Consider the following 26,861-nt stretch of genomic DNA (forward strand, 5'->3'; position numbering starts at 1 on the left):
CCACTAAATGCCTCCAAACATGCATGGACACACCTGCACATGGACACATAGGCTAACATATAGGTGAGTTTCGAAGCAGGAAAACTTCAATCGGCCATAGAAATTGATAACAGACCTGAGTTAATTACCCCTAGGAGAAGCTGTAAAAATGTCCAGTGTGCATGAGGACTTAGTTATCTTTTTTTTAATAGAGACCCAGTACCATTCCAAACCCATCTCTCCCAGGCAGCAGACTGCAGAGAAGTACTAGTCCCTCTGCTGCCGTCTGACATGGCCCCTGCTCACCTACAGTGCTGCACTCAGCAAAGCTCACACATTTTGCTGATTGCAGTGTTCTAGCTCTGACTCAGCAGGGGGGAGCAATCAGACAAAGGCAAAGAGACTGCTGCTCACTCACACAGAGAACACCAGCACTTCTCTGCAGTATGTTGCCTAGGGAAAAAATCTTGTATTACTGATGTTGGGGCTCTGTTTTAAAGGAAATAACAGTAAGACACAAACATTATTGTTTTTATGCAGCCTGAATTATATATTTTTTGCTGAAACTTCAATTGGCCATAGAAATTGATAACAGACATGAGTTAATTACCTGTTTTTTTTTTAAAGACGCATCACAGGCAGGCATACTGGTATTGACTAAGTGTGGCAGTGAACAAATTTTGCAGACATCCCCACTATCATCACTGCAGGAATGAAAGAGGTTTTATAGAGAAAGTCACCTCAGCCAATTGACTGTCCTTTCCATTAAAATCAGCTATTCATGGGGTTTCTTCGACATTATAAAGGTACCCAAGGCCATTGCTCAGTCTAACTTAAGCTAACTGAAACTGACCCGGTTAGGCATTATCTCATGTCTATGGGTAAATTGACTTTCATTTGCAATTATGAAAAATCCACAGACTGAAGCAGAAAAACACAGACCCAGAAGACAAATATACAATACAAAATGTAATCTTTATTCTTTTGGCTTGTTTGTAATGTAGTTAGCTGTAACTTTAGGTAATAGCATTTTCCTGCATGCAGTTCACAGTACACTACAAGTCATTATTCCTGGAAAGCAAAGGAGTCTACATTGAATGTCATTGTGTGTCCCAAACAGAACTGAAGGTAACATGGTGTCGTAAGCAAAGTCATGTTCTTTTGGAGAAATGAAGCATGTGGATCCCACACATTGGCTAAACATTCCAGTGCAGCATGAATTAACAATAGTAGAATGAATAATCCAGTTAGACTATAGAAAAAAAAAGTAAACTATACTCAAGTCTAATTTGCAGCTTTGCCAGCTTTGGATAAACTGCATGTTCTAGAAGGTTTTTGTCAGGATTTTTAAACTGACAGCACATTCTAAAATTTGCAGCTTAAAGAGCACCTGTTAGCTGCACAAAAGTGCCAGAGCCATTATTATCCAACACAAAGTCAATCTGTTAAAAATTAGAGGCACAGTGGAGGTAGCCATTTTGAGCTGAGGCAATATTTAAAGGAATGCGATCAATAACGTCCCTAGAAGCCCTTCATGTAACTGAGGCTTTAAGTGCTTCAGTTATTGTGTTGTATCCAAGAATGAACAGTTAGCATTCCAGTGGATATTGGCTCAGCTCTGGTTAACCCAGAAAGTGTCTCAGATTTTTCAGGATTTTAGTGAATACAGGGCAACTTTCTGGTGACTTTTACAACATTGCTGCTTAATGTTAAAGTCAAACACCTTGATACTGGGGCTACTTGTCGGTCAGGATTTAGGCCCCACAGTCTCAAGCCCACAAACTACTATGAGCCAATCACATATCACATACTGATTTTGACCCAGAAATGCCCATGTACAGAGCCAGGTGCCCTATCACCGCTGTTGGAGCAGCAGGTTGCCTAAACCTTATGCAAATCAACACAAAATACAACTATATTTAACCTTTTTAGCCATAACTTTATGAAATAACTGTTGCTCAAGTATGCAGAATACCCTGGTGCTAAAAAGGTTAAATCCCTGATGCAGGCATATCTCACAGTTTCTGCATATTTAACCTGGTGTTTTCTAAAGTTCATCTTCAATATAAACATATTTTTCTTGTGCGAGCTGTGGTCCCCAATTTCACACATTTACTTCCACATTCAGCATGTGCACCGAAAGAAAACCCCCAAAAATTATAATAAAATAGCAAAATTTACAACTCTCTTCTTCATTTTTTTATTTGCAAAGCTCTCCAATTTAATAGTGCTAAGTGTGGGCGAGTACGAAAAGTGACCACAACATTAACCCCTGAAGTTTAGTTAATTTTTTGTCTTCTCTTCTCTTATGTACAAAATGCTGAAAAATAAAGCTAAATGAATATTTACAGTATTTATAGAATCATCTTGTTAAAAACTCTTGTGTCCTTGAACGCAGTTTGCAACATTTCCAATTTTTTGTCTAGATCAATACAAAATGTTTCGTAACAAAAGCAAAAATAAAAGAATGCAAAAAACACAAAAAGAAAAACAAAAATAAGACGGAACATAAAAGAAAAGCTGCAAACTATTGCTTAACCAGTTTGAACTGCAGAGCAGCAGCAAAGAGGTTAACAACAAAGAAACCAGACCTCACTGAACAATTTGTCTTACCTAACCAATGACGTATGGCTTTCCATAATATACTGCTGGACGGTGGGGAAATAAAACATCATAAGCAGCCCAGGCAATATGAACATGCACCTGTGATAGCGTCCAAACTATTTATATTGGTACAGAATATTTTTTTTTTCTATTATTTTCCAGAAGCTTGCAAACTACACATTATGTGGTACATATTTGATGCAATAAATACTGTGCCCAAATCATTATTTCCTTGCTCAAACATCCACCACGTAGTAAAGGAGCTATTTACATACTGTAACACAGGCAATTCCATTGGCTTGTACAAAGTCAACCTTGCTGACAAGCTGAAGATGGCCAAACAATAATGCAGGATAAAGCCTAAAGAATGGATTTTGGTCAACCTGTGCAGTCAAATAAATAAATTTCACTCAAACCAAGTTGTAAATGTAATTAATCCCTCTAGGCACCAAAACTTTGCCAATTTGTTGCATAAAAATGTTTCTTCCCCGTGACATGGGGCTAAATTGGGGCAAAACAGGCACCTTTCAACTTTTGTTATGTGACACTGCATGAACAGTTAAGCACCTCAACAAATAGTGTCACATAATGGTCATCTTTTTTTTTAAGCTCTATGTTTTTATTTTTTTTTATTTTTTCCCATGCATGACCTATGAACCTGGCATGCGTTCATGCAATCACTTTTCTTCATATATGTTATAGAGAAAGATATTGAAGAACACCTGGTTCCCATACCTTTGAAGTTGTTATTATCAGCTCCTTCCCAACATAAAACCCATTTACAAAAATAGTCGCATATAATTGTAGAGAACCTATGAATTCAAAAAAAGGATGAATCCATAAACATAGAACTTGTAAACATATGGCAAGTATGGCAGTTGAAATGCAAACAGTGGATACAAGTACTTTACTAAAGTGTTCAACACACAAAAAAAAAACAATAGGTTTGTATCCCACAAAATGGTCCCCATTCCGCACAGTCTGAGTAGCCATTCTGACTATCCTCTTCAGCAGTGTCAGCTGGGAAGTCAACCCCTTTACTTCCTAAGCGGCCAGCAAAACATCCCTAAGCGATGCATTGCAAGCCTCTATAGCAGTGAAGAGGTTAAAACAGTAACCTCCAGTCAAGGGCATTGAGCGTCTTTTGTAGTCCATTCCTGACAGGGGGTCACTGTCGTACTGTAGGCACTGACCATAAGTACATAATTTTAAGAACTGTCAGTTTGGCATAATTTTCTGAAATGAGTCCTGCTGACATAAATAATGTTCACAGGCTGTAAACATTTTGCCACAAAAAGTTACTTCTTACGCTCCCTGATATCTTTTGCCCTGTCTTCTTTCTCTGTTTTGTCTTTTTCATGTTTCTCTTTGTCTGGTTTTGTAACACTGTCATAAGATGGGGGAGATGTTGTTGAGGGTGTTATGTCTACTTTGTCTGTTGTAGAGTTCCCATTGAGTCGATCGCTCAGTACGTCTTTCCGTGTTATTAGACTGTCTCCATCTTTGTCTTTAGCATGATTGTACAGAAAGGAAGCACGATTTATGGTTTTCCTCAAAATATAACTTCGAAAGGCGCGCTGGATCATAATAGCAGACAGTTCCTCTTGTTTTCTTCGTAATGTAGAAGTAATTGGTTCATAGGAGACCTTTGAAGGGTTGGAGGCCATGAAACGTTCCTCCATTGGTTGACGGAGATTATCCATTTCGTCTCCTTCACCCAACACTCGCTTTGTAAAAGCAAACAAGATGTCTAGGCAGTGAATTCTGTCACCACTTACCATGGGAAGATCCATTGCAATAAGCTGTACATTGTTTGGTTTTGGTATACGAAGAGGTGGATCTAGAGCATCGGCAAAGTCAGTCAATTTATTGTATTGAATGAATTGTGTTGCACCCGGATCAAACTTTTCCCAGACTTCATAGAACATTTCGAAGTCATCCTCTCCAAGAGGTTCTGCACTTTCCTCTGTTGCAACACCAAAGTTCTCCAAAATTACAGCGATATACATGTTTACCACCACTAAAAAGGATATGATGATGTAACTTACAAAGAAGAAAATCCCAACAGAGGGGTTACCACAATCCCCTTTTACGGAACTTCCAGGATGTTCAATAGCTGGATTACAGTCTGGGTATTTACTGTTGAGAATGGGTGCTAACAAGCCATCCCACCCAGCTGATGTTGTAATCATGAATAAACAAATCATACTGTTGCCAAAAGTTTCAAAATTGTACATGTCATCAATGCCACTTTCCTTCTTGACATAGGCAAAGTTGGACATTCCAAAGATAGCATAAATGAACATCACAAGGAAAAGTAGTAATCCTATGTTAAACAAAGCAGGAAGTGACATCATCAAAGCAAACAGCAAAGTACGAATGCCTTTTGCTCCTTTGATGAGACGTAGGATACGTCCTATTCTGGCAAGTCTTATTACTCTGAACAGGGTTGGTGATACAAAGTATTTTTCAATTAGATCAGCTAGGAACATACCTATGGGCAAAAGGAGGAAAAGCAAACATGAGCATATGTACAATATATTAAACAAACATACAACTTCAGTAAAATTTTGCAAATCACTTTAGAGCTGAAAGCAAATGAACCTATTATGAAGGATGTCCTGTGTTGTGCAGGTAGTTTGCTGTGCAGGAATTTTCCTGCTGCTAAACCAATAGCTTCAGGTCTCATGTGAAAGTGCTATGAAAAGTTCTCGAGGAGGGCCTGCCCTCTTTTTCTTCATCGAGAAATTTTCTTTCATTGCTTTCACTGCTTGTAACATGATTTGCCAATGGAAGAGAGAATCCTGTGACTGATCAGACTTTTCCCCATTTAAACATCATATTGCAAGCAGTGAAAGCCACAAAACAACCAATGGAAGGAGGGTGGGGGCCTCATCTGAAACCTGTTTCACAGCAGCTTAACAGAAAACCTGAAGCTATTAAACCCTGCATAGATGGAGGTTCAACACCAGGAAGAGGATGGGGCAACCCTACAGAGATTTCTCTAGGATCCAGCTGCCTGCATAGTGTGGGATATCCTTCATCACAGGAAAGTTATCTCACTAAAGCTATGTTTTTATGCCTAAACACAGCTTTAACAAGTTTATTTCAAAAGATGTTTTGAATCTTTTTACATCTTCAGTTGGCAACAAAGAAAAACCTGGGAATCCTCTCATGAAGGCCCTTTCTGTTTTGGAGTAGGATAGAACAGGAAGGCGCTTCTAAGTGCAGTATATGCTGCACTTACTGTAGAAGTGCCTTCCTATTCTATCCTCTTCCATATACAGAGTTTGCTTCAACTCCTAGAAGTGCTGCCCAGTGCCTCTTATCCAATGTCTCCTCCATCCCTGGCTGACATCTCCTGCCCACAGCCTCCTCCATTGATGCACCCTATACACATCCTCTACTTTTCTCCTGCTTTGGAGTGAATATGGTATCCTTTTTGTACTTCTGTGCTGGCACGCTGTCACAGATACAACTCCAAGAGTCTATAGGTGGCTTAGAGATGGTTCACCATGGTCACTACTACCTGTGGTGGAAGGAAAGAAAATTGTATCATCTATGGCTTGCCTTAGTAAAGATGTAGGTCTATTAACTACGATGGGAGCTCATTAGTGAATGTCTTTCCCCTGAGGAAGTGTGTTTGCTAGGTGCTATGGATTTAGGCCATTGTTAGCTGTGCCTCTATGGCAAGATAGGCTGATAGCGAAAATTTAACACATCTGCAAAACTTGCCATGCACGTGTGTACTAATACTTGCAAATGTTTGCAGTCATTTTATATTTCTTTAGGCGAAGTGTATCATATGTTAGATGTCTCTTGATGTTTGTTTCAATTTACATTTAATGATATTTCATAATACATGTTATAACTTATTACAGGAAATTGATAAAGTTTTCTAGTGTTTTTGTTGTCTACACTTTGTTAACATAGCATCATTCTTGCACAAATTTCTTCGAAACAGTCACTAATCAAATTGGATCTGGAGCTTTTTTGGCTATACTTCTCCTGTAGGTCACAGGAGTTCAGTTCATTCTGCACTCCTGCAAGCCGTTTTCTGTCAGCAGAGAGCTAATGTCCACTGTCGGCTGACATCACTCAGCCGGGCCAGGCTCTGAAAAGATCCCAACCATATGGTCAGGATCCACCCAAAAGCCTAGAGTGGCACCTGACTCAGCCTCTCAGCAATCTGACTAGAGCTTGAGCCAGCCGCTCCTTCCCCCTCCACAGCCCAGCATTCTGGTGAGTGCGAGAGGAGCAGAACACAGAACCAGAGACTGAGAGTCATGGCTGTCTGCTCAGAGTGGAGGGGGAGAACTGAGCGATCAGTGGTGTTTGATTGCTCAGTTCTCAGTACAGAGCTGGAGGGGGACAGATGATTGGATTGTAGTTGCATCCACCTAGGTGATTATACGTTTTTTTAAGTTCTCTTTTAAGGAAGCTAACTATGCTATAGTTATGCTACATTATATGTTCAGTTATACACTCTAAAGCACCTTCATTTATGGTTTAGAACTTTAAAGCTTCCCTGAAAAGAACTAGAAAAACATGTTATTTTTTTATTCTAAACCCAAAGTAAACCCAATCACTAAAATCTCACGTAAGCTTTAGTAATTTTGCAATATTTTAAACTAGCACATGGTGACTATGCCATGAATGTCCTTGTCCAGGCACTTCCTGTTATAGGGTGACCAATGCTCTGTCCCACTCTTTCAATTGTACTTGTGTATTATTACCCTGTCGTGTGGGCTTCTACATATAACCATTTTAACATACATCTTGCAGAGATGGTCTGCTGTTCTCACTATCAAGAAAACTGCCCTGGGAGATGCCATGCATCCATCTGTACACTTATTCGAGTGAGTGTATGTGGGCAAGGACTGGCTGCAAAGAGACTGTAGAAAATTAGCAGCACTGAAATGTAACAAAGAATAGTAACAAATGTACAAACATATAAATTATTAAAAAAAAAATGGCAAGTATTTGTGATATGCAATGATTTAGCAAACAATACATCATTCATTAATGATTTACTTGGATTTATGGATAAAAAGTTGCAGTAGTCACAGTCCTGCCTTTACCAAAAATATTTTTATATTTGGTAAAACATATTTTGATACTCGGAATCATCATCTTCACGCTGTATTTTGATCATCTGTATCATCTTCATTCTATATTGGTGAAGAGAGAGGAGACAGTGGTCCTCATTGATCTGTCCAGAAGAGCTCTTCTGTTAGATAATTCTTGGAAAAGCTCCAGCACAAGCCTTCCAGAGGGCCACTATCCAAGAGGCCCTCACCATCTCCACTGTCCTCCTTTAACTTCTAGAATTTATGTTCTCCTTTCTAATTATTGATATACCTACCTACTATAGAGAGAATGACAACCACAAAATCAAATATATTCCATCCCATTGTGAAGTAGTAATGCCGTAAGGAAATAAGCTTGAGTACACATTCTCCGGTGAAGAGCACAATGAAGACTGCATTAACCCAGTACAAGATATTTTCCATGTCTCTGCTCTGGTCGTCTGTCTCTATCATCATTGTCACCATGTTCAAGCAAATCAAAACCATAATGGTGATGTCAAATGGTTGCATGGACACAAAATCAAAGACGGCACCTTGGAATTTATTCTGAAATACACAAAAGAAGATGTGAAGTTATATTGTAGTTATTAATTTTGTAATTTTAGATGAAAGGATCTTGCAGACCCTTATTTTCCAACCTGCACCCTGAGTTCACATGCAACCCTTAGATACTTGATCTATGTCGCTTGTATCCCAGCAGTTCTTTGCAGAAGTGGGAGCATTGAACTGTAAAGTAGGCTGTAATTGCAATGAATTCTGGCAGTTTCCTGTAATGTGTCCTCAATCACACCTGTAGCATGATCATAGTCCACACCTCCTATAGTATGTCTGCAGTCTCTGCCAGTTTTTTCAGCATTACATGTAATATATATTATGTGCAGCCCCCTGGTGATATCACAGGCGAGTCCCCCTTCTAAGTTGAGCACCACTGTTGTAGACGGATAGCCGCTGAGACATTTTACCTATGTGCAGTTCATCTTCTTATTACCAGTTGCCTTCTAGTAAGCCTTTAATGAAGGGAAATGACTCACCTGTGGCCTAGGGACAGGCTTTTGTGGTTTTTTGGATCCTAGTTTTTTCATGGCATTGTAATATTTCTTTTGTTCTTCTGTCATGAAGATATCTTGACCTCCAAATTATAGGAAAGAATATAAAAATGGTTATGACAAAGCAACCACTTTAAGGCAGAATAAAATGTACTGTATGCAAACCTAAAAGCTCCTGTGTGATATTTTGCTGCAAATGTACCATGTTGCCCTAATAGCTTTATGATTTTTTCCCTCCAACTTCCTTAATAAAGTTAACTCTAAACATTCATCCCTTTTCACTACTTTTTCAGAGTGGCAATACTCACCCTCTGCTTTACAATGCAGCAGTGTTACTCTCACCCTCTATGTCTGGGGTCAGCAACCTATTGATTGCAATCTACCTGTCGACTGAGTAGGTGATGAGCTCAGGCGGGTTCAGACACTAGTCTGAACCTGCCTGAGCCATGCTGCTGGGAAGGTGACAAAGCTGACGTCCAATCACAGGTGGCAGAGGCTTCCCTGGCTTTGATTGGCTGTTGATTTTGAAAGCCCGCTTTGTGTTCCTGCTGTGGTCCAGCGGTTGGGTTGTTTTAGCCAAGCTGCTCTTTGAATTTACCGGCACTGCTTCTCCCCTCACCACAGCTTTGCCAGAGACAACAGAGCAGTGCTTGAGGGATGCCCCACACAGCAAGGCAGAGATGTGAAAATCAGCTGTGAAGCACTGTGGAAGAAATGTCAGGATAGCTTTCCTTTTCCTATTCAACAGATTTTCTTCTCTGCTGACAGACACCGTGAGTAACACCAAACACAACTGTGAATATTGTGCTCCACAGTTGTCACACAGCCATACTTCCCAAGCGGGTCTGTGAGTATTCTTGGGGGGAGTGAATATTTTATAGCTGCAGTTTTCCCTCATTTCTCCTCCTGCTTTTCAAGAACTGGTTTCACCTTCTGATCACAGAGGTGTAAAACGTCCTCCGCCACTTTCCCCAGTGGAATCTGACATAGAGATGCGCAATAGTTTTGATTCTGCCAGGAATCCTCAACAGCGGGGGTCATCAACCTGTCAAAGGTACCTTAGCTATCCTGCCAGGAAGCTGCCAAAACTGACAGACAATCACATGTGGTGGAGGTGTTCCGTGTCTATGAATGGCTGTCAGCTTTGCCAATTTCCCAGTGCGATAGCTGTGGCTGGTTTGGACCCATTGCCTTACTGACCCTTCATTGGTTGGACAGGGACATTGGTGTTCCTCCCCCACTATCAGAGTGGCACAGAGAAGCCATGTGCCTGACATCCTATGGGATGGATGGGACGCTGGAGGAGGGCTAGCAGGGATTAGCACACCAGAGGAATATGTCACTGGCATGTCCCTGCTCTACATATGGGTACAGTCACTACCCTACTGACCCCTGTACATTGACCTGCCTGTTACCCTGCTGACCCCTGAACACTGCCCTACTGACCCCCACCCTGATGACCCCTGTACACTGCCCTGCTGATCTCTATGCTCTGTCCTGCTGCTAACCCTTGTACACTGCCCTACTGACCTCCACGATGCTGGCTCCTGTACACTGCCCTGTTGACCTCCTTTCCTCTGCCCTGTTGCCCCTATATTCTGCCCTACAAATTCTTGATCCCTGTACATTACCGTACACACTCAATCTCTGTACTCAACCTTAGAAACTACTGGTCCCTGTACAATGTCCTACAAGCTACTGACCCCTGTATACTACCCAACGTACTACTTTTTACTGGGGCCTTACTAGCTAATTTCTTTTTTAAAAAAAGGGCGCTACATCCCAGTGATCTCTTTTATGTTGTCCAGGTAGATCCCCAACTCTCAAAGGTTGCCTACCCCTGCTCTATGTGCACTCCTCCTGTGCCTTGCAAGCTTATTCAATGTACAGGAGAAGGGGATTAACTTCACGATCAGTGAGTCATGTTTTTTTAAAGTAACCTGCTCACCAATCCCCCACAGATCCATAGAGAAATTACATGTATTTGTAATTTGTTGGTATTGAGTTTACCTTTCACCTTTGGTGTTCAGCAAACTCTTCTGTAGGTGGAACTGAACTACCATTTTTGCCTATATAACCCACTTGCATGAGTAGCACTGGACTGTCTGTGACATTCCTCTGTGTGTGCACCACTAGCTAATATCAGTATTCCCACACTCAGTACCTGGATGGTTTATGCTTACTGATCTAACTGATCAAAATTTGACTTTTTGGTTGTACTGATTGTTTTTCGCCCCAACATTGGAATCCCTGCGTTGTTACACTTTGTTATTGTTTGCAAACTGCAACGCCATGGCTGTTACTGTATTCTTTTCAATAAAAAAGTGACAGGAAAAATATGGAGGCTACCATTGGTGACTTTTCTTTTGAATATACTGGATTTCTGTCTGTCTCTGACTTTACTACTGAGTTACTTACATGGACCAAGCATACTGGCAGTGGAGTTGACGTGAAGTTAGAAAATCACAATCTACTTGTTCCAAGTTAGTGATTCAGAAACAAATTCAGTGATTCAGAAACAAATGAATCTATTGGAGTAGCATGACAGCCAGACAACTAGGATTTCCATAATGGTTGCCTGCATATTTCTTTCAGTATAGGTATTCTCAGAATACTATGGGACCGGGTAAGCTAGAGATCAGCTCCCTTTATAAACAGTAAGTAAGGCATGTGGGAGATTTCTGATGCAAGCAACAAGTTGCCTACTTTAGAACATATTGCACCAAAGATAAAAAGTGATGGATTTCCTACCCAACAAGGACTTAGAACTTTTTTTTTTTTTACTGTTGTCTAAGTTTGGAAAATAAAAGTGTATGACAATTTTTTTATACTAAAATTTTCCAACGGTATAATTTTATATGGATCTTTGACAACAGAAACACATTTTTTTAGCAGTTAGTAAACATGTAATACTTATCTTCTTTTTCTGCTGATTAAAGTTATCAATGATGACACCAATGAAAAGGTTAAGTGTGAAAAAGGATCCAAATATGATGAAAATGACAAAATAAAGGTACATGTATAGATTGTCTTCATATTTTGGTTGCTCTTCTTCCTGGAAGTGAATACAGTCAAATTCAATAAAAAAAAAAAAGTAAAAAATAAACAATCAAATACATACATGATATATGAGGTTTCTTATTCACCTCTAACCCACCAAACGTCAAGTCAATAGATATGTGTTGTCTTAAAAAACTACTTGCACGTCTACACATCTGATTTCATATGAAAGACTTTTTACCACACGGTTACATAAAATACCAAGGAATGCTGGGAAGTAGACTTTTGAGAAGAATGATTGCTGATGTAACATGTCACATGACAAGCAGACCAGGATTTGTAGTGGAACTGTGCTGTCTAAGCAGTATGGTGTTCTACGAATGCCAAATCAAATTAACAGCATTTAGCCAATAGATGCCTGCAAGTTTGTACAACTGATTTCAGATGGAAGGCTTTTCAGTACTTTGTGGTTACAAAAACAATAAAGAATGCAGGGTAGTAGGCTAGTTTCCATATAATACAGGTGGATGTGCAGGCAGAAGTATAAAAGCTATAACTAGCAATCTACCTAAGGTGTGAGTTTTGGAAATGTGTGTTGCACTAAATGTTGCCCTTTTACTACTTCTGTACCAGCTAACGTACATGTACAGTTCGAAAGTCTATACTGGGCTGATGCTTTATCTGCTGGATTGCTTTTACAGGAAGCAGAAGGGGGTCCTCCCAAACCCCCCCCCCCCGTGCCTCTCTGGACTCTCCCTTCCCAGTGGGGAGCCCGGCACTGAAACCAGCAGTTTCACCAGCTTACCATAGAGATGACTGGGGACCGGATCTTTGCCGATCATCTCTAAACTATTTGAAACTGGAATCAACGAGTATTTTGTCACTTCCAGTTTCCCCAGCATGTAATCAAGTCATTTTTGACTTGTGAAAAGCTTACTAAACCAATCTTGGTGTGATCAGATGCGTTTAAGGGCAGAGGAGAGATCTTGGATCCAATAGACCCCAGATATCTTCATAAAGAGAGCCTGTCACTTCCTATTGCAAGGGATATTAACAGTCCAATTTACATTCCATGTAATAGCAATAAAAATGACCCCCCCCCCCAAACAAAAATAAATAAATAAAGAGACAGAGAGTAAACAAAAATAATTAAAGTAAAATAAATAATAAAATAAAACATTTTTTAAATTGCTCGTCCCACTGTGCTCGCATGCAAAGGCACACAGAAGCATTGGTGCCATGACGGTATGTAAATGGCATTCACCAGAGCAAAAGCAATAATTCTAGCACCAAACCTCCTGTATAACGGTAAACTGGTAGCCTAGAAAGGCTTTTAAAGTGTCACCTATGGGGATTTTTAAGTATTGCAGTTTAGTACCATTCTACAAGTGTGCACAGTTTTAAAGCGTGACATGTTAGGTGTCTATTTACTCGGTTGAACATCATCTTTTATATTTTACCAAACAATTCGGTAATGTATTACGTCTTTGTGCATTAAAATTAGTTAAAGTGTATTGTTTCCAAAATAATTGCATTTGAAAAACCACTGCACATAAAACAAATTGCAACAACCATCATTTTATTCTCTAGGGCATCTGCTAAACAATAAATAATGTTTGGGTGTTCGAAGTTATTTTCTAGCAAAAAAAATACTGATTTATAAATGTAAACAAAAAGTGTCAGAAAAGGCATGGTCTTAAAGTGGTTATATAGCACTGCTCAGCCTGAGACTTCTTTATTTTATTATATCATGGAGGATATACACTGTGGTTTTGTGGAAGTATTTTTTTTGGTACTTATTTTCTGCACAATCCAGTGTGCTCTGGACTTTGTTGCTTAGTATAATGTACATGCCTTGAATATATACAGAGCCTTTGAGAACTGACAATGGGAAGGGTAAATTGTGTGATTACTGTGTGAGCACATTTTTTATTCATTTATTTCAGGTACTTATATAGCGCCGTCATTTTACCCAGCTTTTTACATATATATTGTGCATTCACATCAGTCCCTAACCCCTAGGGGGTGCACAATCTAATGTCCCTAACTCACATTCATACATACACATACTAGGGACAATTTAGACAGGATCCAGTTAACCTACCAGCATGTCTTTGGAGTGTGGGAGGAAACCAGAGCACCCAGAGGAAACCCACACAAGCACAGGGAGAACATGCAAACCCCATGTAGGAGGAACCATGGTCAGGAATTTAACTCATGATCCATTTACTGCAAGGCAGACATGCTAACCACTAAGCCATTCTGTTTTATATCATTAATTGTGATTACCTAGATTCCTAAAGTCCTACTTAAGTCTTCTCATAGTAGCAACGACCATATGAAAATGTTTAGTTAGAAAGCATGACCCTATAATATGTCTTTACTCCACTATTGATAATGGGAGGGGGGCAATAAAAAAGTATTCAAGCACATAGAAACCAATTTAACTTCAAATGCTAAAGGTATACAAGGCACGTATTAAAAAAGGACATGAATTTGCTTTGGACTGTTTAGCAACCTGTGTAACATAAAGATTATAAACAGATCACACATACTGCCCTTGTATTTGAATGAATCAATCATTATATAACAAATCTCTTAACCACCTCCCGTCCGGCCGTTGTATATAAACGGCTGGACGGTGGCACTGCAGGGTCGGGTGGCCGTCTATAAACGGCCTCCCCGCACCCTGCTTGTGCGCGCTCCCTGGGAGCGCGCAGCACCGCGATCCGGTGCCCGCTGTGTCCTCCGGACACAGTGAAACACCGATCGTCGGATGGGACCTCTGTACGAGGTCCCGATCATGTGATCACTGATTGGCCAATCAGTGATCACATGCAAAGTAGTAAGCAAGAAGTCACTTCTGACATCATTGCTTACTACGTGTGAAATCTGTGAATGATCACAGAGGTCACATGGTACAAGGCTATTCACAAAAGCCTTGTACCATGTGACAAGCTGTGACCAATCACAGCTCACTCAGTACTTCTCAATGAGTGCAAGAATGCAGACAGAGAGAAGGAGAGAAGGAGAGACAGAGAGAAGGAGAAATGATTGCTTTTACATCCTATATGGATGTAAAAGCAATCAGTGTAAAAAAAAAAAAAAAAAATCTTCATCACCCCCCACATGGTGACACTGTACTGCTAGGGTGACAGTATGTAAAAAAAAAAATAAAAAATAATAATATAAAAAAATAAAATAAAAATGTAAAAAAAAATGTTTAAAAATTATAATTTTTGCTTATAAACTAATTTGGATTTTTTTTTTTTTACTAAAAAGATAACGGAATAAATTTTGGCTAAGATTTATGATGAAATATTATTTATTTGCAAAATTTTATTAAAAAAACACTTTTTTTCAAAATTTTTGGACATTTCATTTACATCGCAAAAAAAATACAAATCCCAGTGGTGAATAAATACCGCCAAAATAAAGCTTTATCTGTCTCAAAAAAATGGTAAAAAATTAATTTGGGTACAGTGTTGCATGACTGTGCAATTGTCATTCAAAGTGTGATAGCGCTAAAAGCTGAAAATTGCCCTGGTCAGGAAGGGGGTAAAAGTGTCCAGTCTGGAAGTGGTTAAGGCTCAACCTAGATACCTAGATAAACATACCTAGAACAATACAACTATAACTTCAAATATCTAGAGAGTTTGTATATCCCAAACAATACTGACCTTTCTAGAATCAACAGCAGCATACATAATGTCCATCCAGCCTTTAAATGTTGCCTATGAATTGAAAATAATAGTATTCATTTTTTCATGTCCATTAATAATAAAGTAGTATTCATTATATTAAAACAACTAAAAACAAATTATGCATATTCATTTTACAATAAATACTTTTGAACCTATACTTCTATGTTAATATATAGCCATTTTAATTGTTTTTCTGGGAAGACATGATCACTGGTTCAAACTAACTGATTCTCTTTTAACAGAGATCACATGTCCAAATGCCTAGGCTTTTAGTCACTTAATTGGCATTAGGTGAAGCTTATAGCATTGTTTTTTTAAAAAAGAAACTTCATTTAAATTAAGAATTTCTGCTCATCCCCCTCCCTCTTTTATGGGAGGGAGGGTACAGGTACCTGCTCCCATTTCCACGTTTCTCACCTGGGTGAGAATAGCAGAACAACCTCCTTGGACAGGTCACACGTCCCAGGAGGCTGTGGGATCAGCTTGCAAGCACAGCACGTCTCACCCATCTGCAGTGGGGAGTCGGTCTTCCCACAGATTGATGAAGAACCAGCCCAGGAGAAGACAGCACTGGACTCATGGACTGGTGAATACCTGTTTTCTAAAAGTCAAACGCTACAGTATTTGGTCATTTATAAAATACTAAAAGTCAGCCGCTACAAAGTTCCTCTTTAACAAATGGTATTTTTAGACCTTCTATTTTTCCTCTCAACAACACTTTTAAGATTTAATCCCGTTAACTGGGCTATTAAGCCCAGGGGTGGGAAGGTCTGCTGAATCATGTGACCACTGTGATTGACTGTCACATTGGTTACGTGATTGTAAGCTGTTCCCCAGTTTCCTATCATTACTGCAGGCCGAGAGGTATCTTTGACAGCTCATTTTCTGTACTGAGAGTGCACTGTGAGTATGCAGACAGCACAGAAACCTCTTCAGCCCACAGACTCATATGTGCAGCATGTGGGCGTTAAATCCCACCCTCTGCCACTAAACATATATGTGTTATGTGGGTGGCAAAAGGTTAAGCTAAAAAGTCTCTGCATATTGTGTGACTCGATTTTAAAGGCCCCTAGGGCTCACTACATGTTTTAGAAAATCTATGTTTTAGAAAATCACATGCTTTAGCAGAGAAAAATGTATGTGCGTGCACAAATTTTCTGATGATTATTTGCATAGCCATAGGCACACCCTGTCATGTGACAAGGCCAAAGTCACTGATAGGGTGTTTAGGCACTCTATCCGTTTGTACACTACATTGCGGGATTGAAGAAGGGAACATGCCTAATTTACACCATTGGGAAGTGGACAGACTCCTGGGAGTTCCAGCTGGCACTGGAAGAGCAGATTATGTTTAAAGACATACATGTTGTCAGCAGTCTACTAAAGCTTGTAGTTCATTTAACTATTCTTTCTCACTCCTTTACTTCAATTTGCTTCAATCTCAGGGACACATTATTATCCATATCTCCTCTAACTGTCCTTGCCTCCCTTTTGTTTTTCATCAAAGACCAATCATTATATATATACACAGTATATTTTTGAATATTTTATTAATTTAGATCAGTGGTCTCCAAACTGTGGCCCAGGTGCTGGATCTCTACCTTTATCTGGCCTTTGGGGCATTACTCCACCAATGATGGAGCACCAATCACTCTACTAACACCATCAATAGGGCAGTATTCTTCTCATTGATATCAACAATGGGGAGCTTTTCCTCCCATTAAAACCAATGATGGCACGGATGCCGGGCATTTTCTACTCCCTCTGGGTACAGTCCGGCCCCCCAAAGCCTTAAGCACAGTAAACTGGCCCTTTGCTTAGACAGTTTGGAGACCCCTGATTTAGAGTATAGTTAGTATGTGGACCATATTATATTTATATATCATACAATATTTGTTCTCTTTGTAAGGATTTCATTTTTTTTATTGAAGATCCTGTTGTCTCAATGGTTGGCATGGCTGTTATTAAAGTGATTCTAAAGGTAGTAAGTTAAAGGAAAAAAAATAACAAATTTATTATACTTACTGTACCTGCTCTGCAGTGGTTTTGCACAAAGTAGCCCAGGTACTCTACTTTTTGGGCCCCCTGCTGGTGGTTCTGGCAACTCCACCCGCTGAGTGCTCCCAATAGTAAGCCTCTTGCTATGGGGGCACTCAAGCAGGCTCATTCCCGAGCTGTGCTCCTTTGATTTAACATTGTCCTTTCACACACAGAGCGTGGCTCTGCCCCACCCCCCAATCTCTCCTCACTGGCTGTGATTGGCAACAACAGGAGCCAATGGCTCCCAGTGGTATGTGAGCCAATGAGGAGAGAGAGACCCAGGAGAGCTGGGGCTCTCATGCACATCACTGGATTGAGATGGGACTCAGGTAAGTATAAGGGGGGGCCGAGGGGGAACCTGCACCCAGAAGGTTTTTTACCTTAATGCAAGAAAACATTAGGTCAAAAAATCTTCTGTCTTTAGAACCACTTTAAGTAAGGTGCTGCACAACAAACATTTATGTAGTTGAGAAAATACAAATCATAAACTGATGTTTGCAAAGTGCTGTAAAACTATTCTATGTTGGTCGCAAGCAGCAAATATGATCATTAAACAAATCAACAAATAAAATTGCTAAATTCACATTTGTGCATCAAGGGTATTTTAAAAAAGTAAAGTGTCATAGAATACCAAATCATTAAGAAAAACACAAATTGATTTATTTACTTAGGATAGAAAGTGCAAATCTGGTGCAATTCTACATAAAAACCAATAAGTTTCGACATTTTATTGCCAAAGCTAATTGAACAAGCTGAAGTTAGAAGCTGATTGGCATGAACTGCATTACACAGTAAAATATAAGAAATATATATTTATATCTTACCACTTGAAGCAAAGCTAGATAACCAAAGCCAACATTATCAAAGTTCACTTTGACGTTTTTCCATCTTGCGCTTTGATTATCGGCTGCTATCAGGGCTTCACACTCTGATTTATTATTGACCACATCGACTTCAAAGTATTCATCGTGTGTTACATTTAAACAGTAGCCATATTTTCCAGCGAACATGTTCACCCCCATAATGCTAAAAATTAGCCAAAATATTAGACAAACCAGCAGCACGTTCATGATGGAAGGTATAGCGCCTATAAGGGCGTTTACAACCACCTAGTACAAAAATTGAGACGGAGGAAATACATGTTAGCAACAGCTTCCATAGTCTTTTTAAAAAGTGATAATGAGATGAGCAATGACTGTATATCTAAGGTTAAACACATATAAATAAACATTTAAAAGGAGTTTCACGATAATGTAAAAAAATATAAATCGGAAGAAAGAATAAAAAATAATAAAAAAAAACACTTAGATTTACAGAACTGAAGATTTAACACTCTTGGTAAAATAAAGACAAATTAAAAGGTTATTAAATACATACTGTAAATACATTTGTTAAATAAACATGCAAATTAACTGAAATAAATGAGACATACATTTCAGATACAAGGGTCATTTGCTAACACCACACATTTGGGCAATTTATCTATTAGATTGATGTGTGCATTGTCAGGAATGTTAAAGGGACTCCCATTGCCAGTTTTTATCTTGCGGATCAGACACTTAAGTTTCCTCACTGGTGGAAGTTCTTATCAAAGAACAAAGAAAAATCCTTAAAAATGTCAACTCAAAATTAGAATACCCAACAATTTGTTAGGCATATGTTAGGTAAATATATACTTGCTCGAGAAAACTCCAGTGGAAGCGGTAGATTTGTAACTCCCCATTACTTGCTTGTTAAAGGGGAATTTAGATTTTTGGCTTCACTGCAACTGATATGACTGCCCCTGCATATGCAACCCAGTGGTTGGAAAGGCCTGCTATCATGGGAAGCTTCCCAACCTTGTACCATAAACCCTTTAATTCAAAAGATGTATTTATCTTATTGCATACGTACATAATCATTACACTTTATTTATAGACTGGTGAGAAAACCTACCTAAATATATACCTGCCTAGGAAACATCCAATAACAGTGTTAGTTCTACAGCTCCCTATTACATGCTGGCTATAGAGAACTAATTTAGCCTTTCAGCTTTATTAACAGAATTCAATCTTATTTTTATCTTGGTGAAAACGTAGATTGATTCAAGTGCCAACCACAGGCTCACCAAAGACAAAAAAATATTTTTAATAAATGACCCTGTATCAGTTTAATAAATACAGTTCACAATAATAAATAAATAAACAAAACACACAACTTAAACAGATGACAGCTGAAAACAAAGAAAATGTTATGTAATCATGCAGATGGAAGTTTTTCCGGAGATGAAGAACTCCTAATGCAAGCAGTCGCTTCACATGAATCATTCACAAACTGCTGTACTAGTAGCTACTATTGTTGTGCATAAAGCCAGGCACGCAGTAATGATGTATTCACTAAGACTGTTATTCCATTTTCTATATGGAAACATTCTTAGCAAATAAAACTATTTTTATATAGACAAAATATGTGTTGCATTCAATTTCAAACTTCAGTCATAAGCCATAATATCTGAACTGAATTTGTAAAGTCATTAAAATCCATATAAATAATTAATTCTAAATTGATGTTGCTGTCCTTAAAAATATAGGAAACTGGTCTCATGTTCATATGTAATTTTAATGAGACAACATAAAATGATAATTTGATGAAATACTTTATTGCCAAATTGAAGAGAATATTTATAATATCTAAAAGCTATTTTGTATTTTTAGAATGAGTATAGTTAATTATTTGATAAACGGTGTTTAACATGTTAGTGTTAAGGTTAATAATATTATATATTTAAAAATATTTCAAAAGGAGTGTCTACCATGATGATGTTAAATACTTACTGTGACACTGCAAGATCTCGTGATATATATTTTATAGAGAGGGAATCATAGAATTCCATGCTTGGATCCTGCTCATAAAACCATCAATCTTAAATTGCATAAAATATAACAAAGCCTGAAATGTGTTTAAAATCAGCAGTACATTCAAGTTGTTTTTCTTCCTTTAACATAAATACAATAAACAAATAAATAATAACTTAAGATTTCTTTTAAAATACCACATATGCCTCAAAATATTTCTGAAGTGCCATTTACCAGCATCACTTCAGAAAATGCACTCAGGCAGCCAGTGTGCCTTTCATTGCCTGTGGTCGCTGGACAGCTTAGTTCACAGTCACAATGTTTAGAGCTCATCAGAGTGGCTCTGTACCTTGTGATTGCTGTACACCAATCACAAGTGTCAGCACAACAGGAATATAAACACTAGTAGTGTTTAGAAACATTCGGTCTATTAACAACAGAGGAAGCTGAATAGGCTGAATACTTCCAAGCACAGCAGGAAGGTGAGGAAGTTTAAATTGCCACTAGCCACCAATGATTATGGGATTGTTTTTTTCTGGGGGCTGAGGGTTTAAAATGCCACTGAGCACTAATAATTGTGAGATTTTGTTTGCAGGCGGGGATTTAAAGTGCCATTGACCACCAATGATTATGTTTTTTTTTTATGGTGTGTGTGTGTGGGGGATTTAAAGTGCATTGACACCCAAGATTGTTGGATCTTTTTTTTCAAGACAAAACAAATGAAAGGTAAATGTAAGCAAACCCAATTGTTGGGGTATTTTTCCCTTTATAGTAAAAAATTAAAACCCAGTGGTTATTAAGTACTACCAAAAGACAGTTCTACCTGTCTCAAAACATTATATAAATTTATTTAGGTACAGTGTTGCATGGCCGAGTAATTGTCAGTCAAACTATGACAGCAATGAAAACTGAAAAAATAGCCTTGTAATGAAAGCCTACTACTCAAGCGGTTAGGCACACCTCCATATTAAATTTAGTTTACTGCATTCAAGGGCTCTGTTGGACTCTGTAAAACAGTAGAAACCCTTGCAAAATTCCTATTTAAGCTACTTAATATAAACTGAAAAACATATGTGTGATTGAATGGGACAGTCTATGGAGGACGTTTATTGACAAAATTCCATTGATAATCCTATATCTGGAAGACAGACAATGGCTGGAAAGAGATGCACTCTCAGCTAAGGAATTTTTTTTAACACAAGCCTGCATTCCATGTATAAAATGGTTTATTAATTCTTGAAACAGATACATCTAAATTTGGGTTAGAAACTCCAAAAAATACTTTTGCATATGTCCACCAAGATCAAAAGAGATGGATAACGCAATAATTGTTCATTTTTTCACATTTAATAGATATATTTAAAAAAAAATCTAAGTAAATAACTTCTCATAAAAAGAGAAAAGGCTTCTCTGTAAATGCTGTTTTTAAATAATAGGATTTCAAATGAATCTGTACTTCGCTACAAATAAAAAATATTACTATTGCATATTATGGTCCACTGTCCAGCCAACAATTTTCTACTTAAATACCATGTTTTCCATATCAGATGATGTCAGGCAGGAGGAGGCTGACAGGACCACCCATGGCTTGAATTTTGACCGGTTCATCAGGAAGATTAATTTTTAACATGCAGTTTTGTTTTGTGTCTCATTATAGATAGACACATCTGAAATGTTATTTTTAAAAAATGCAATAAAACCGCTATAAGCAGTAAAGCATAGCAAGCAATCAAGAAGCAGATTTAATCAGTTTAGTCTTGTTACACTAATGAATGTTGGTCTCAGCACTTTGTTAGGTTACATTTAATAACTACTGCTATGTTACAAGTATTTTTTTATTTTTTGTTTGTATATTTTACTATTTTTAGTAAATTACTGAGAAATTACTCAGCACTTCACAAAATATTGACTAAACTGTTGTTTGTTTATTTTTTACAACAGACATTCTTTCACTATCTTAAACATTTAATGGCACATTATGCAATAAAACAAAAGCAGAGACAAATTCTTTGCTGTAAAACAACTGTACATTAGAACAGTTTTTTTTCCCTATAGCGGTCATCTGAAAAATATGGTACTCTAACTGTAATTTTATAAACTATGACAAAAAAAATACATATATATATATATATATATATATATATATATATATATATATATATATATATATTAGCATGTATAAAATCAGGAATACTGAAGATCAGTTTCTTGAGCTGAGGGCAGTTTCTATGTTTTTATATCCTAAGGGTTTTATTATTGCATGAAACCATGCAAGAAATTATTATTTCCATGATATATTCAAATTTACACATGCACATTTAAAAATTTGTTTAAAAATTTGCACTAGTTATATGTAGGAGTCAAACTGGTTGAATTGTTTCTAATCACAGGTTTATTTTTATTGGACTTGAAGTTTGAAATGCAATTTGATTAAAGAACAATCCAGTGAGCATGCAGATCTGACAGTTCAACTTTATTTTTTTTTCTTTTAAAGTTGAGTTGTCTTATTTCTTCTTAAAATCAAGCAGTGTACCATGCTTACGTGTTTTTTAACCATTGAATGCATGCATTGAAATATTGTATTTTTGATTAAATCAATGGAGACTCTTGCTGCACATACAATTTCACCAACAATTACAAAAGTAGAAATGAGAATTAAAACCTTTTCCATTAAATTTCCATTTAGTCTGTGGATTGGTGGTGCGTATAATATAGTTTATTTAATTTACGCTGTGACATTTTGTTCCTGAGAATTTTAGTCATAGAATAAGCTCTAAGCTGTTATCTGTTTTAAAGCAAAAACTAAGTCCAAGTGCCGTCTCACAAATTACTGTATGAATGTATTAATGACTGACACACAAGAAATGTGCAATGTTAGGTCTGAAATATCTAAGCACCTGTACATTGCTCTTAAAAGTTAAATGTTCTGTGGTATAGAAAATTGTGATGATGATAACAATAATTATGATAATACCAATTATCAATATATACAAATTCATTTTACTAGACTGTAAGCTCTCAAGAGCAGGGCCCTCCTAACCATCCTGTCTTGAATTGTGTTGTAACTATAGTCTCTCTTTGTAAAGTGCTATCCTGTGTAAAGTCCTGTATAAATCCTGTGTAATAATAATAATAATAATAATTTGGTTAGCTACACTGCTTTTCTATCGTTGTTGCATTTACTTTTTATAGATACGGCATTAGCAGTTTTTGGATTAATTGTCTGAATGTATTTATTTATATTCTCTGTTATCAAAACTTTCTCCTTTTTTTCCTACATATCAACATCACACAACCTACAGAACATTTTACCTGTTCTCTCTAGGCATCCCTTAAAGAATAATTTCAGGCATGGGTATTTAATACATAATTACATTGGTCTAGCTTGCACCAATGTAACTATGTATATTACATATCTGACCAATGCCACTGGAAGCTGTAAATCACTGAAGTAGATACTGCTACTCCAGTGATCTCCACTTGCATCCAGGTTCCATGCTAAGTGGCTGTTCTGCATTGTGAACACAGGAAGTTGGCCTCTTGGCATGGGCTTTGTTCAGAGAATGTTTCACATTTTCTAAATGCATGCAAAGCATTCTCTGACTGGACAAGGTGGAGAATGTGACATCACCACCCAACCTCTCCACCATGTCCAGTCAGAAAATGCTTTGCATTTATTTTCCTATCCACATTTCATATCCTAACATCACCCCCAGCTTTTGGGTATCATGCTTGAGTTTCTATTGAAGTCCATTTTTCATTTAGCTCAACAAAGCTGTAAACATTTCTATCATCCAATCATGTGCAAAGAAAATTCCACTTTTAGTTACTCTACACATGAATGGATATTCAATGTAAACACTGACTCCATTCACTAAGGGAAAAATGAACTCAAATATTATTAACTGCAGAAAACACTTGTACATATCTTTATGTTTTTGCCCTTTTCACTGAACCTATGCTGTTTTCTTTTTTGTGTCTTTTATTCACACAAATAAAATGATCAAAAGAAATTAATCCATTGGTAATTGTAAAGTTAGCTTTTTTTATTCAAAGCATTCACCTCAAACATTAGTTGGGTAATTTACTTACATACAATGAAAATGGGTTCCATGCCTTCGTCATGTTAAATACATTCCTAAAGCACCCTTGTGTGTCAGTCTGCAGATGTTCCCATAAACTTGTATACAAACAGTTCTGTACATTTAATGGGCAGGTTAATTAAAGCAGATGTGTTTAACTTTTTTTTAGACAGCGATTCACCACATATGATATGGCAGCAGATAGTGGTCAGGGATTGCTTATATTTCAGTTTTTATTGCCAAATATGTGAACACTGACAGTGCATCCATGCATCAAATGAAAATACATTTTCTAGTAGCCTTAAGTAACAAAGATCAGAGGGTCTATTAAACAGAAAAAACAAAATGACCTCATTTCACTGGGGTATCCAGTATGTGGGTAGAACAAAAAATGAAACTGTGCATGTTTGTCACCAATTATGAATATAGTTTAATAAAGTATAATGGCGTCCATTTGCCAAAAGGCAATTTGGCTATTATTAATATTGATAGTTGACTTTAGAATTCAAACAATAACATTTCAGAAAGATTAACTTTGGTTGCACCTAGGAGTTACTGTTCATGCAACAATGCAGTTTACTACTGGCCTAATACCATTAGGTGCCAACCTTAGTACTGTAAACTCGTGGAATATTGCAAGTGGTATTTAAGCTGACCTTAATGTATTATAAATCACTAAACCTCACCTAGCTTTACTTTAACTATTTCATTTCTGTTGAATAGACTCAAATATTAACAAAAAAAGCTGGTATGTTGTGATAGCATATGGTTTTTGCAATGTGTCAAAGCATCCTACCTCATATCTGTTAGTGCTAAACAGTATGTATGAGGTTATTGCAGCATCTCTGCATGGATTTATCATATCTTATGCTTTTTTTCACATGCACGATTCATTTCTATGCATGCATTATCTTAGCGTCTTTCAGGTGGTCTTACCCTCATCCCTTCAAACCGTGACAGGGCCCTCAGAGGTCTCAATGCCCTCAGTGTCCTAAGGGACTTTATAGCCCCTAATTCTGAGTAGCCCAAGGCATTAGCTATTAAGCTAACCAATGACACCTACACAAAAACACAAAAGTAATAATCTCATTGATCTTCCCATTTTTTTTAATTCGACATTAAAGAAATGTAGGTTTTGTTAAGATACTCCAGGAGGTCCAGGTAAACCTAAGAAAAACTGTGAAAGATATTAGAAAACGATTATAAAACTGTAAAAAAAAAACGTTAGTCTTCTTACCCACTTTTTACTAAAAGGCCAACTTGACAAATTAGAATGTAAGAAGGTACCTATGAAAAAAATGCTTTATTTCCCTGTGTGTGCATATTGATCTTACCCTGATGCCGTCAAATCTTGACAATGCACGTAGAGGTCTCAGTGCTCTTAAGGTCCTTAGAGACTTAATAGCGGCTAGTTGATCATACCCAAGGGCCACCGCCAAAAAAGATATGATAGAAATCTGTTCAGAATTAATGGCATCATTAATCAGGGCCTTAATTCTTAAGCTAAGACTTGGCCTTAGAAATCAGGGAGAGGTGATAGTGTGTTAGTGTATTTTTGCTGACAAAGTCTATGCTTTGTCGATAGTAGAGGGTACAATGTAGAAAATAATCTACCAAAAAATTACAAATATGGTTAAATGTAATGTACTTGTTTATATCAACTTTCATTGTAGTGAAAGATAATACATGTATTGATATTAATGTGCCATTAACTTGAAAAATGAAGCTAAAATTAAGTCACTACATTCTATAAGATATTTAAAATTTACTAAATTACTTAATGACTTATTATGTAAACTAAATACTTTAAAATGCTTTTTTTTTTAATGCGGTAACTGTGTATTAAATAATCAATAAACTCGTATTAAAATGTATTGAATTGTTTATTTTGAAAATAGTTTATTTAAAAAATATAAAACTATTAACATACCATAGAAATGTTACTTATTGCTATTTTTCAGTTTAATCTAAAAAAGACATTAATTTTTTAAAGTAAGGCATGCATTGGATATTTTTGAATAAGAGAAGTGTATGTTGTTTTACACTTACACATTATTCAGCAAAAATTTACTGAGGGAAAGTTGAAGTAATTATAAGCCAACAACCAGAATAGCTTGATCAGTGTCATGCCTTTTTTGATCTTTAATGAAAAAATAAATAAATATAGGTCGTACATGGTAATGAGAATATATTTATACTAATGACTACTGGGGATACTATTTTAGTTTTGGTCAGTTTTACTTATACTTTGATTATATCTATTGATATGAATGTTTGCAAGTTTATAAATCAATATTTTATATCATTTTCTTTACTTGTATACAGTCTTTACTTTACAAATAAACATATACTTCAATGTGCTTCCATGACATTTAATTTGCAGAGCATACTGGGCTTTCCAATAATAAGGTCCAGCACAGGATACTAACTTGACTGTCTGTCCAACTGATAATCCATATAAACTAGCAGAGGATAAGGGTGT

General features: G+C 37.3%; 1 protein-coding gene across 4 annotated transcripts in view; it reads right to left on the reverse strand.

The window, feature by feature from the left end:
• Positions 1 to 935: 935 nt before the first annotated feature.
• The window catches only part of LOC149470815 (sodium channel protein type 2 subunit alpha-like), a 214,232-nt gene continuing 188,306 nt past the window's right edge, over positions 936 to 26,861 (reverse strand). For all 4 annotated transcript variants that reach the window (XM_089660166.1, XM_089660153.1, XM_089660173.1 and 1 more), the window contains exons 21-27: positions 25,316 to 25,438; positions 18,288 to 18,572; positions 15,400 to 15,453; positions 11,637 to 11,774; positions 8,705 to 8,809; positions 7,949 to 8,219; positions 936 to 5,077 (exon numbers count right to left, since the gene is read on the reverse strand). In XM_089660166.1, the coding sequence (XP_089516292.1) occupies positions 3,882 to 5,077; positions 7,949 to 8,219; positions 8,705 to 8,809; positions 11,637 to 11,774; positions 15,400 to 15,453; positions 18,288 to 18,572; positions 25,316 to 25,438 (2,172 nt within the window). In that variant the 3' untranslated portion in view covers positions 936 to 3,881. The remainder of the gene's footprint in view (positions 5,078 to 7,948; positions 8,220 to 8,704; positions 8,810 to 11,636; positions 11,775 to 15,399; positions 15,454 to 18,287; positions 18,573 to 25,315; positions 25,439 to 26,861) is intronic.

The sequence above is a fragment of the Staurois parvus genome, unplaced genomic scaffold (assembly GCF_062004578.1).
Source record: "Staurois parvus isolate SC_StPar_1 unplaced genomic scaffold, SC_StPar_1.0 ptg000031l, whole genome shotgun sequence".
NCBI lineage: Eukaryota > Metazoa > Chordata > Amphibia > Anura > Ranidae > Staurois > Staurois parvus.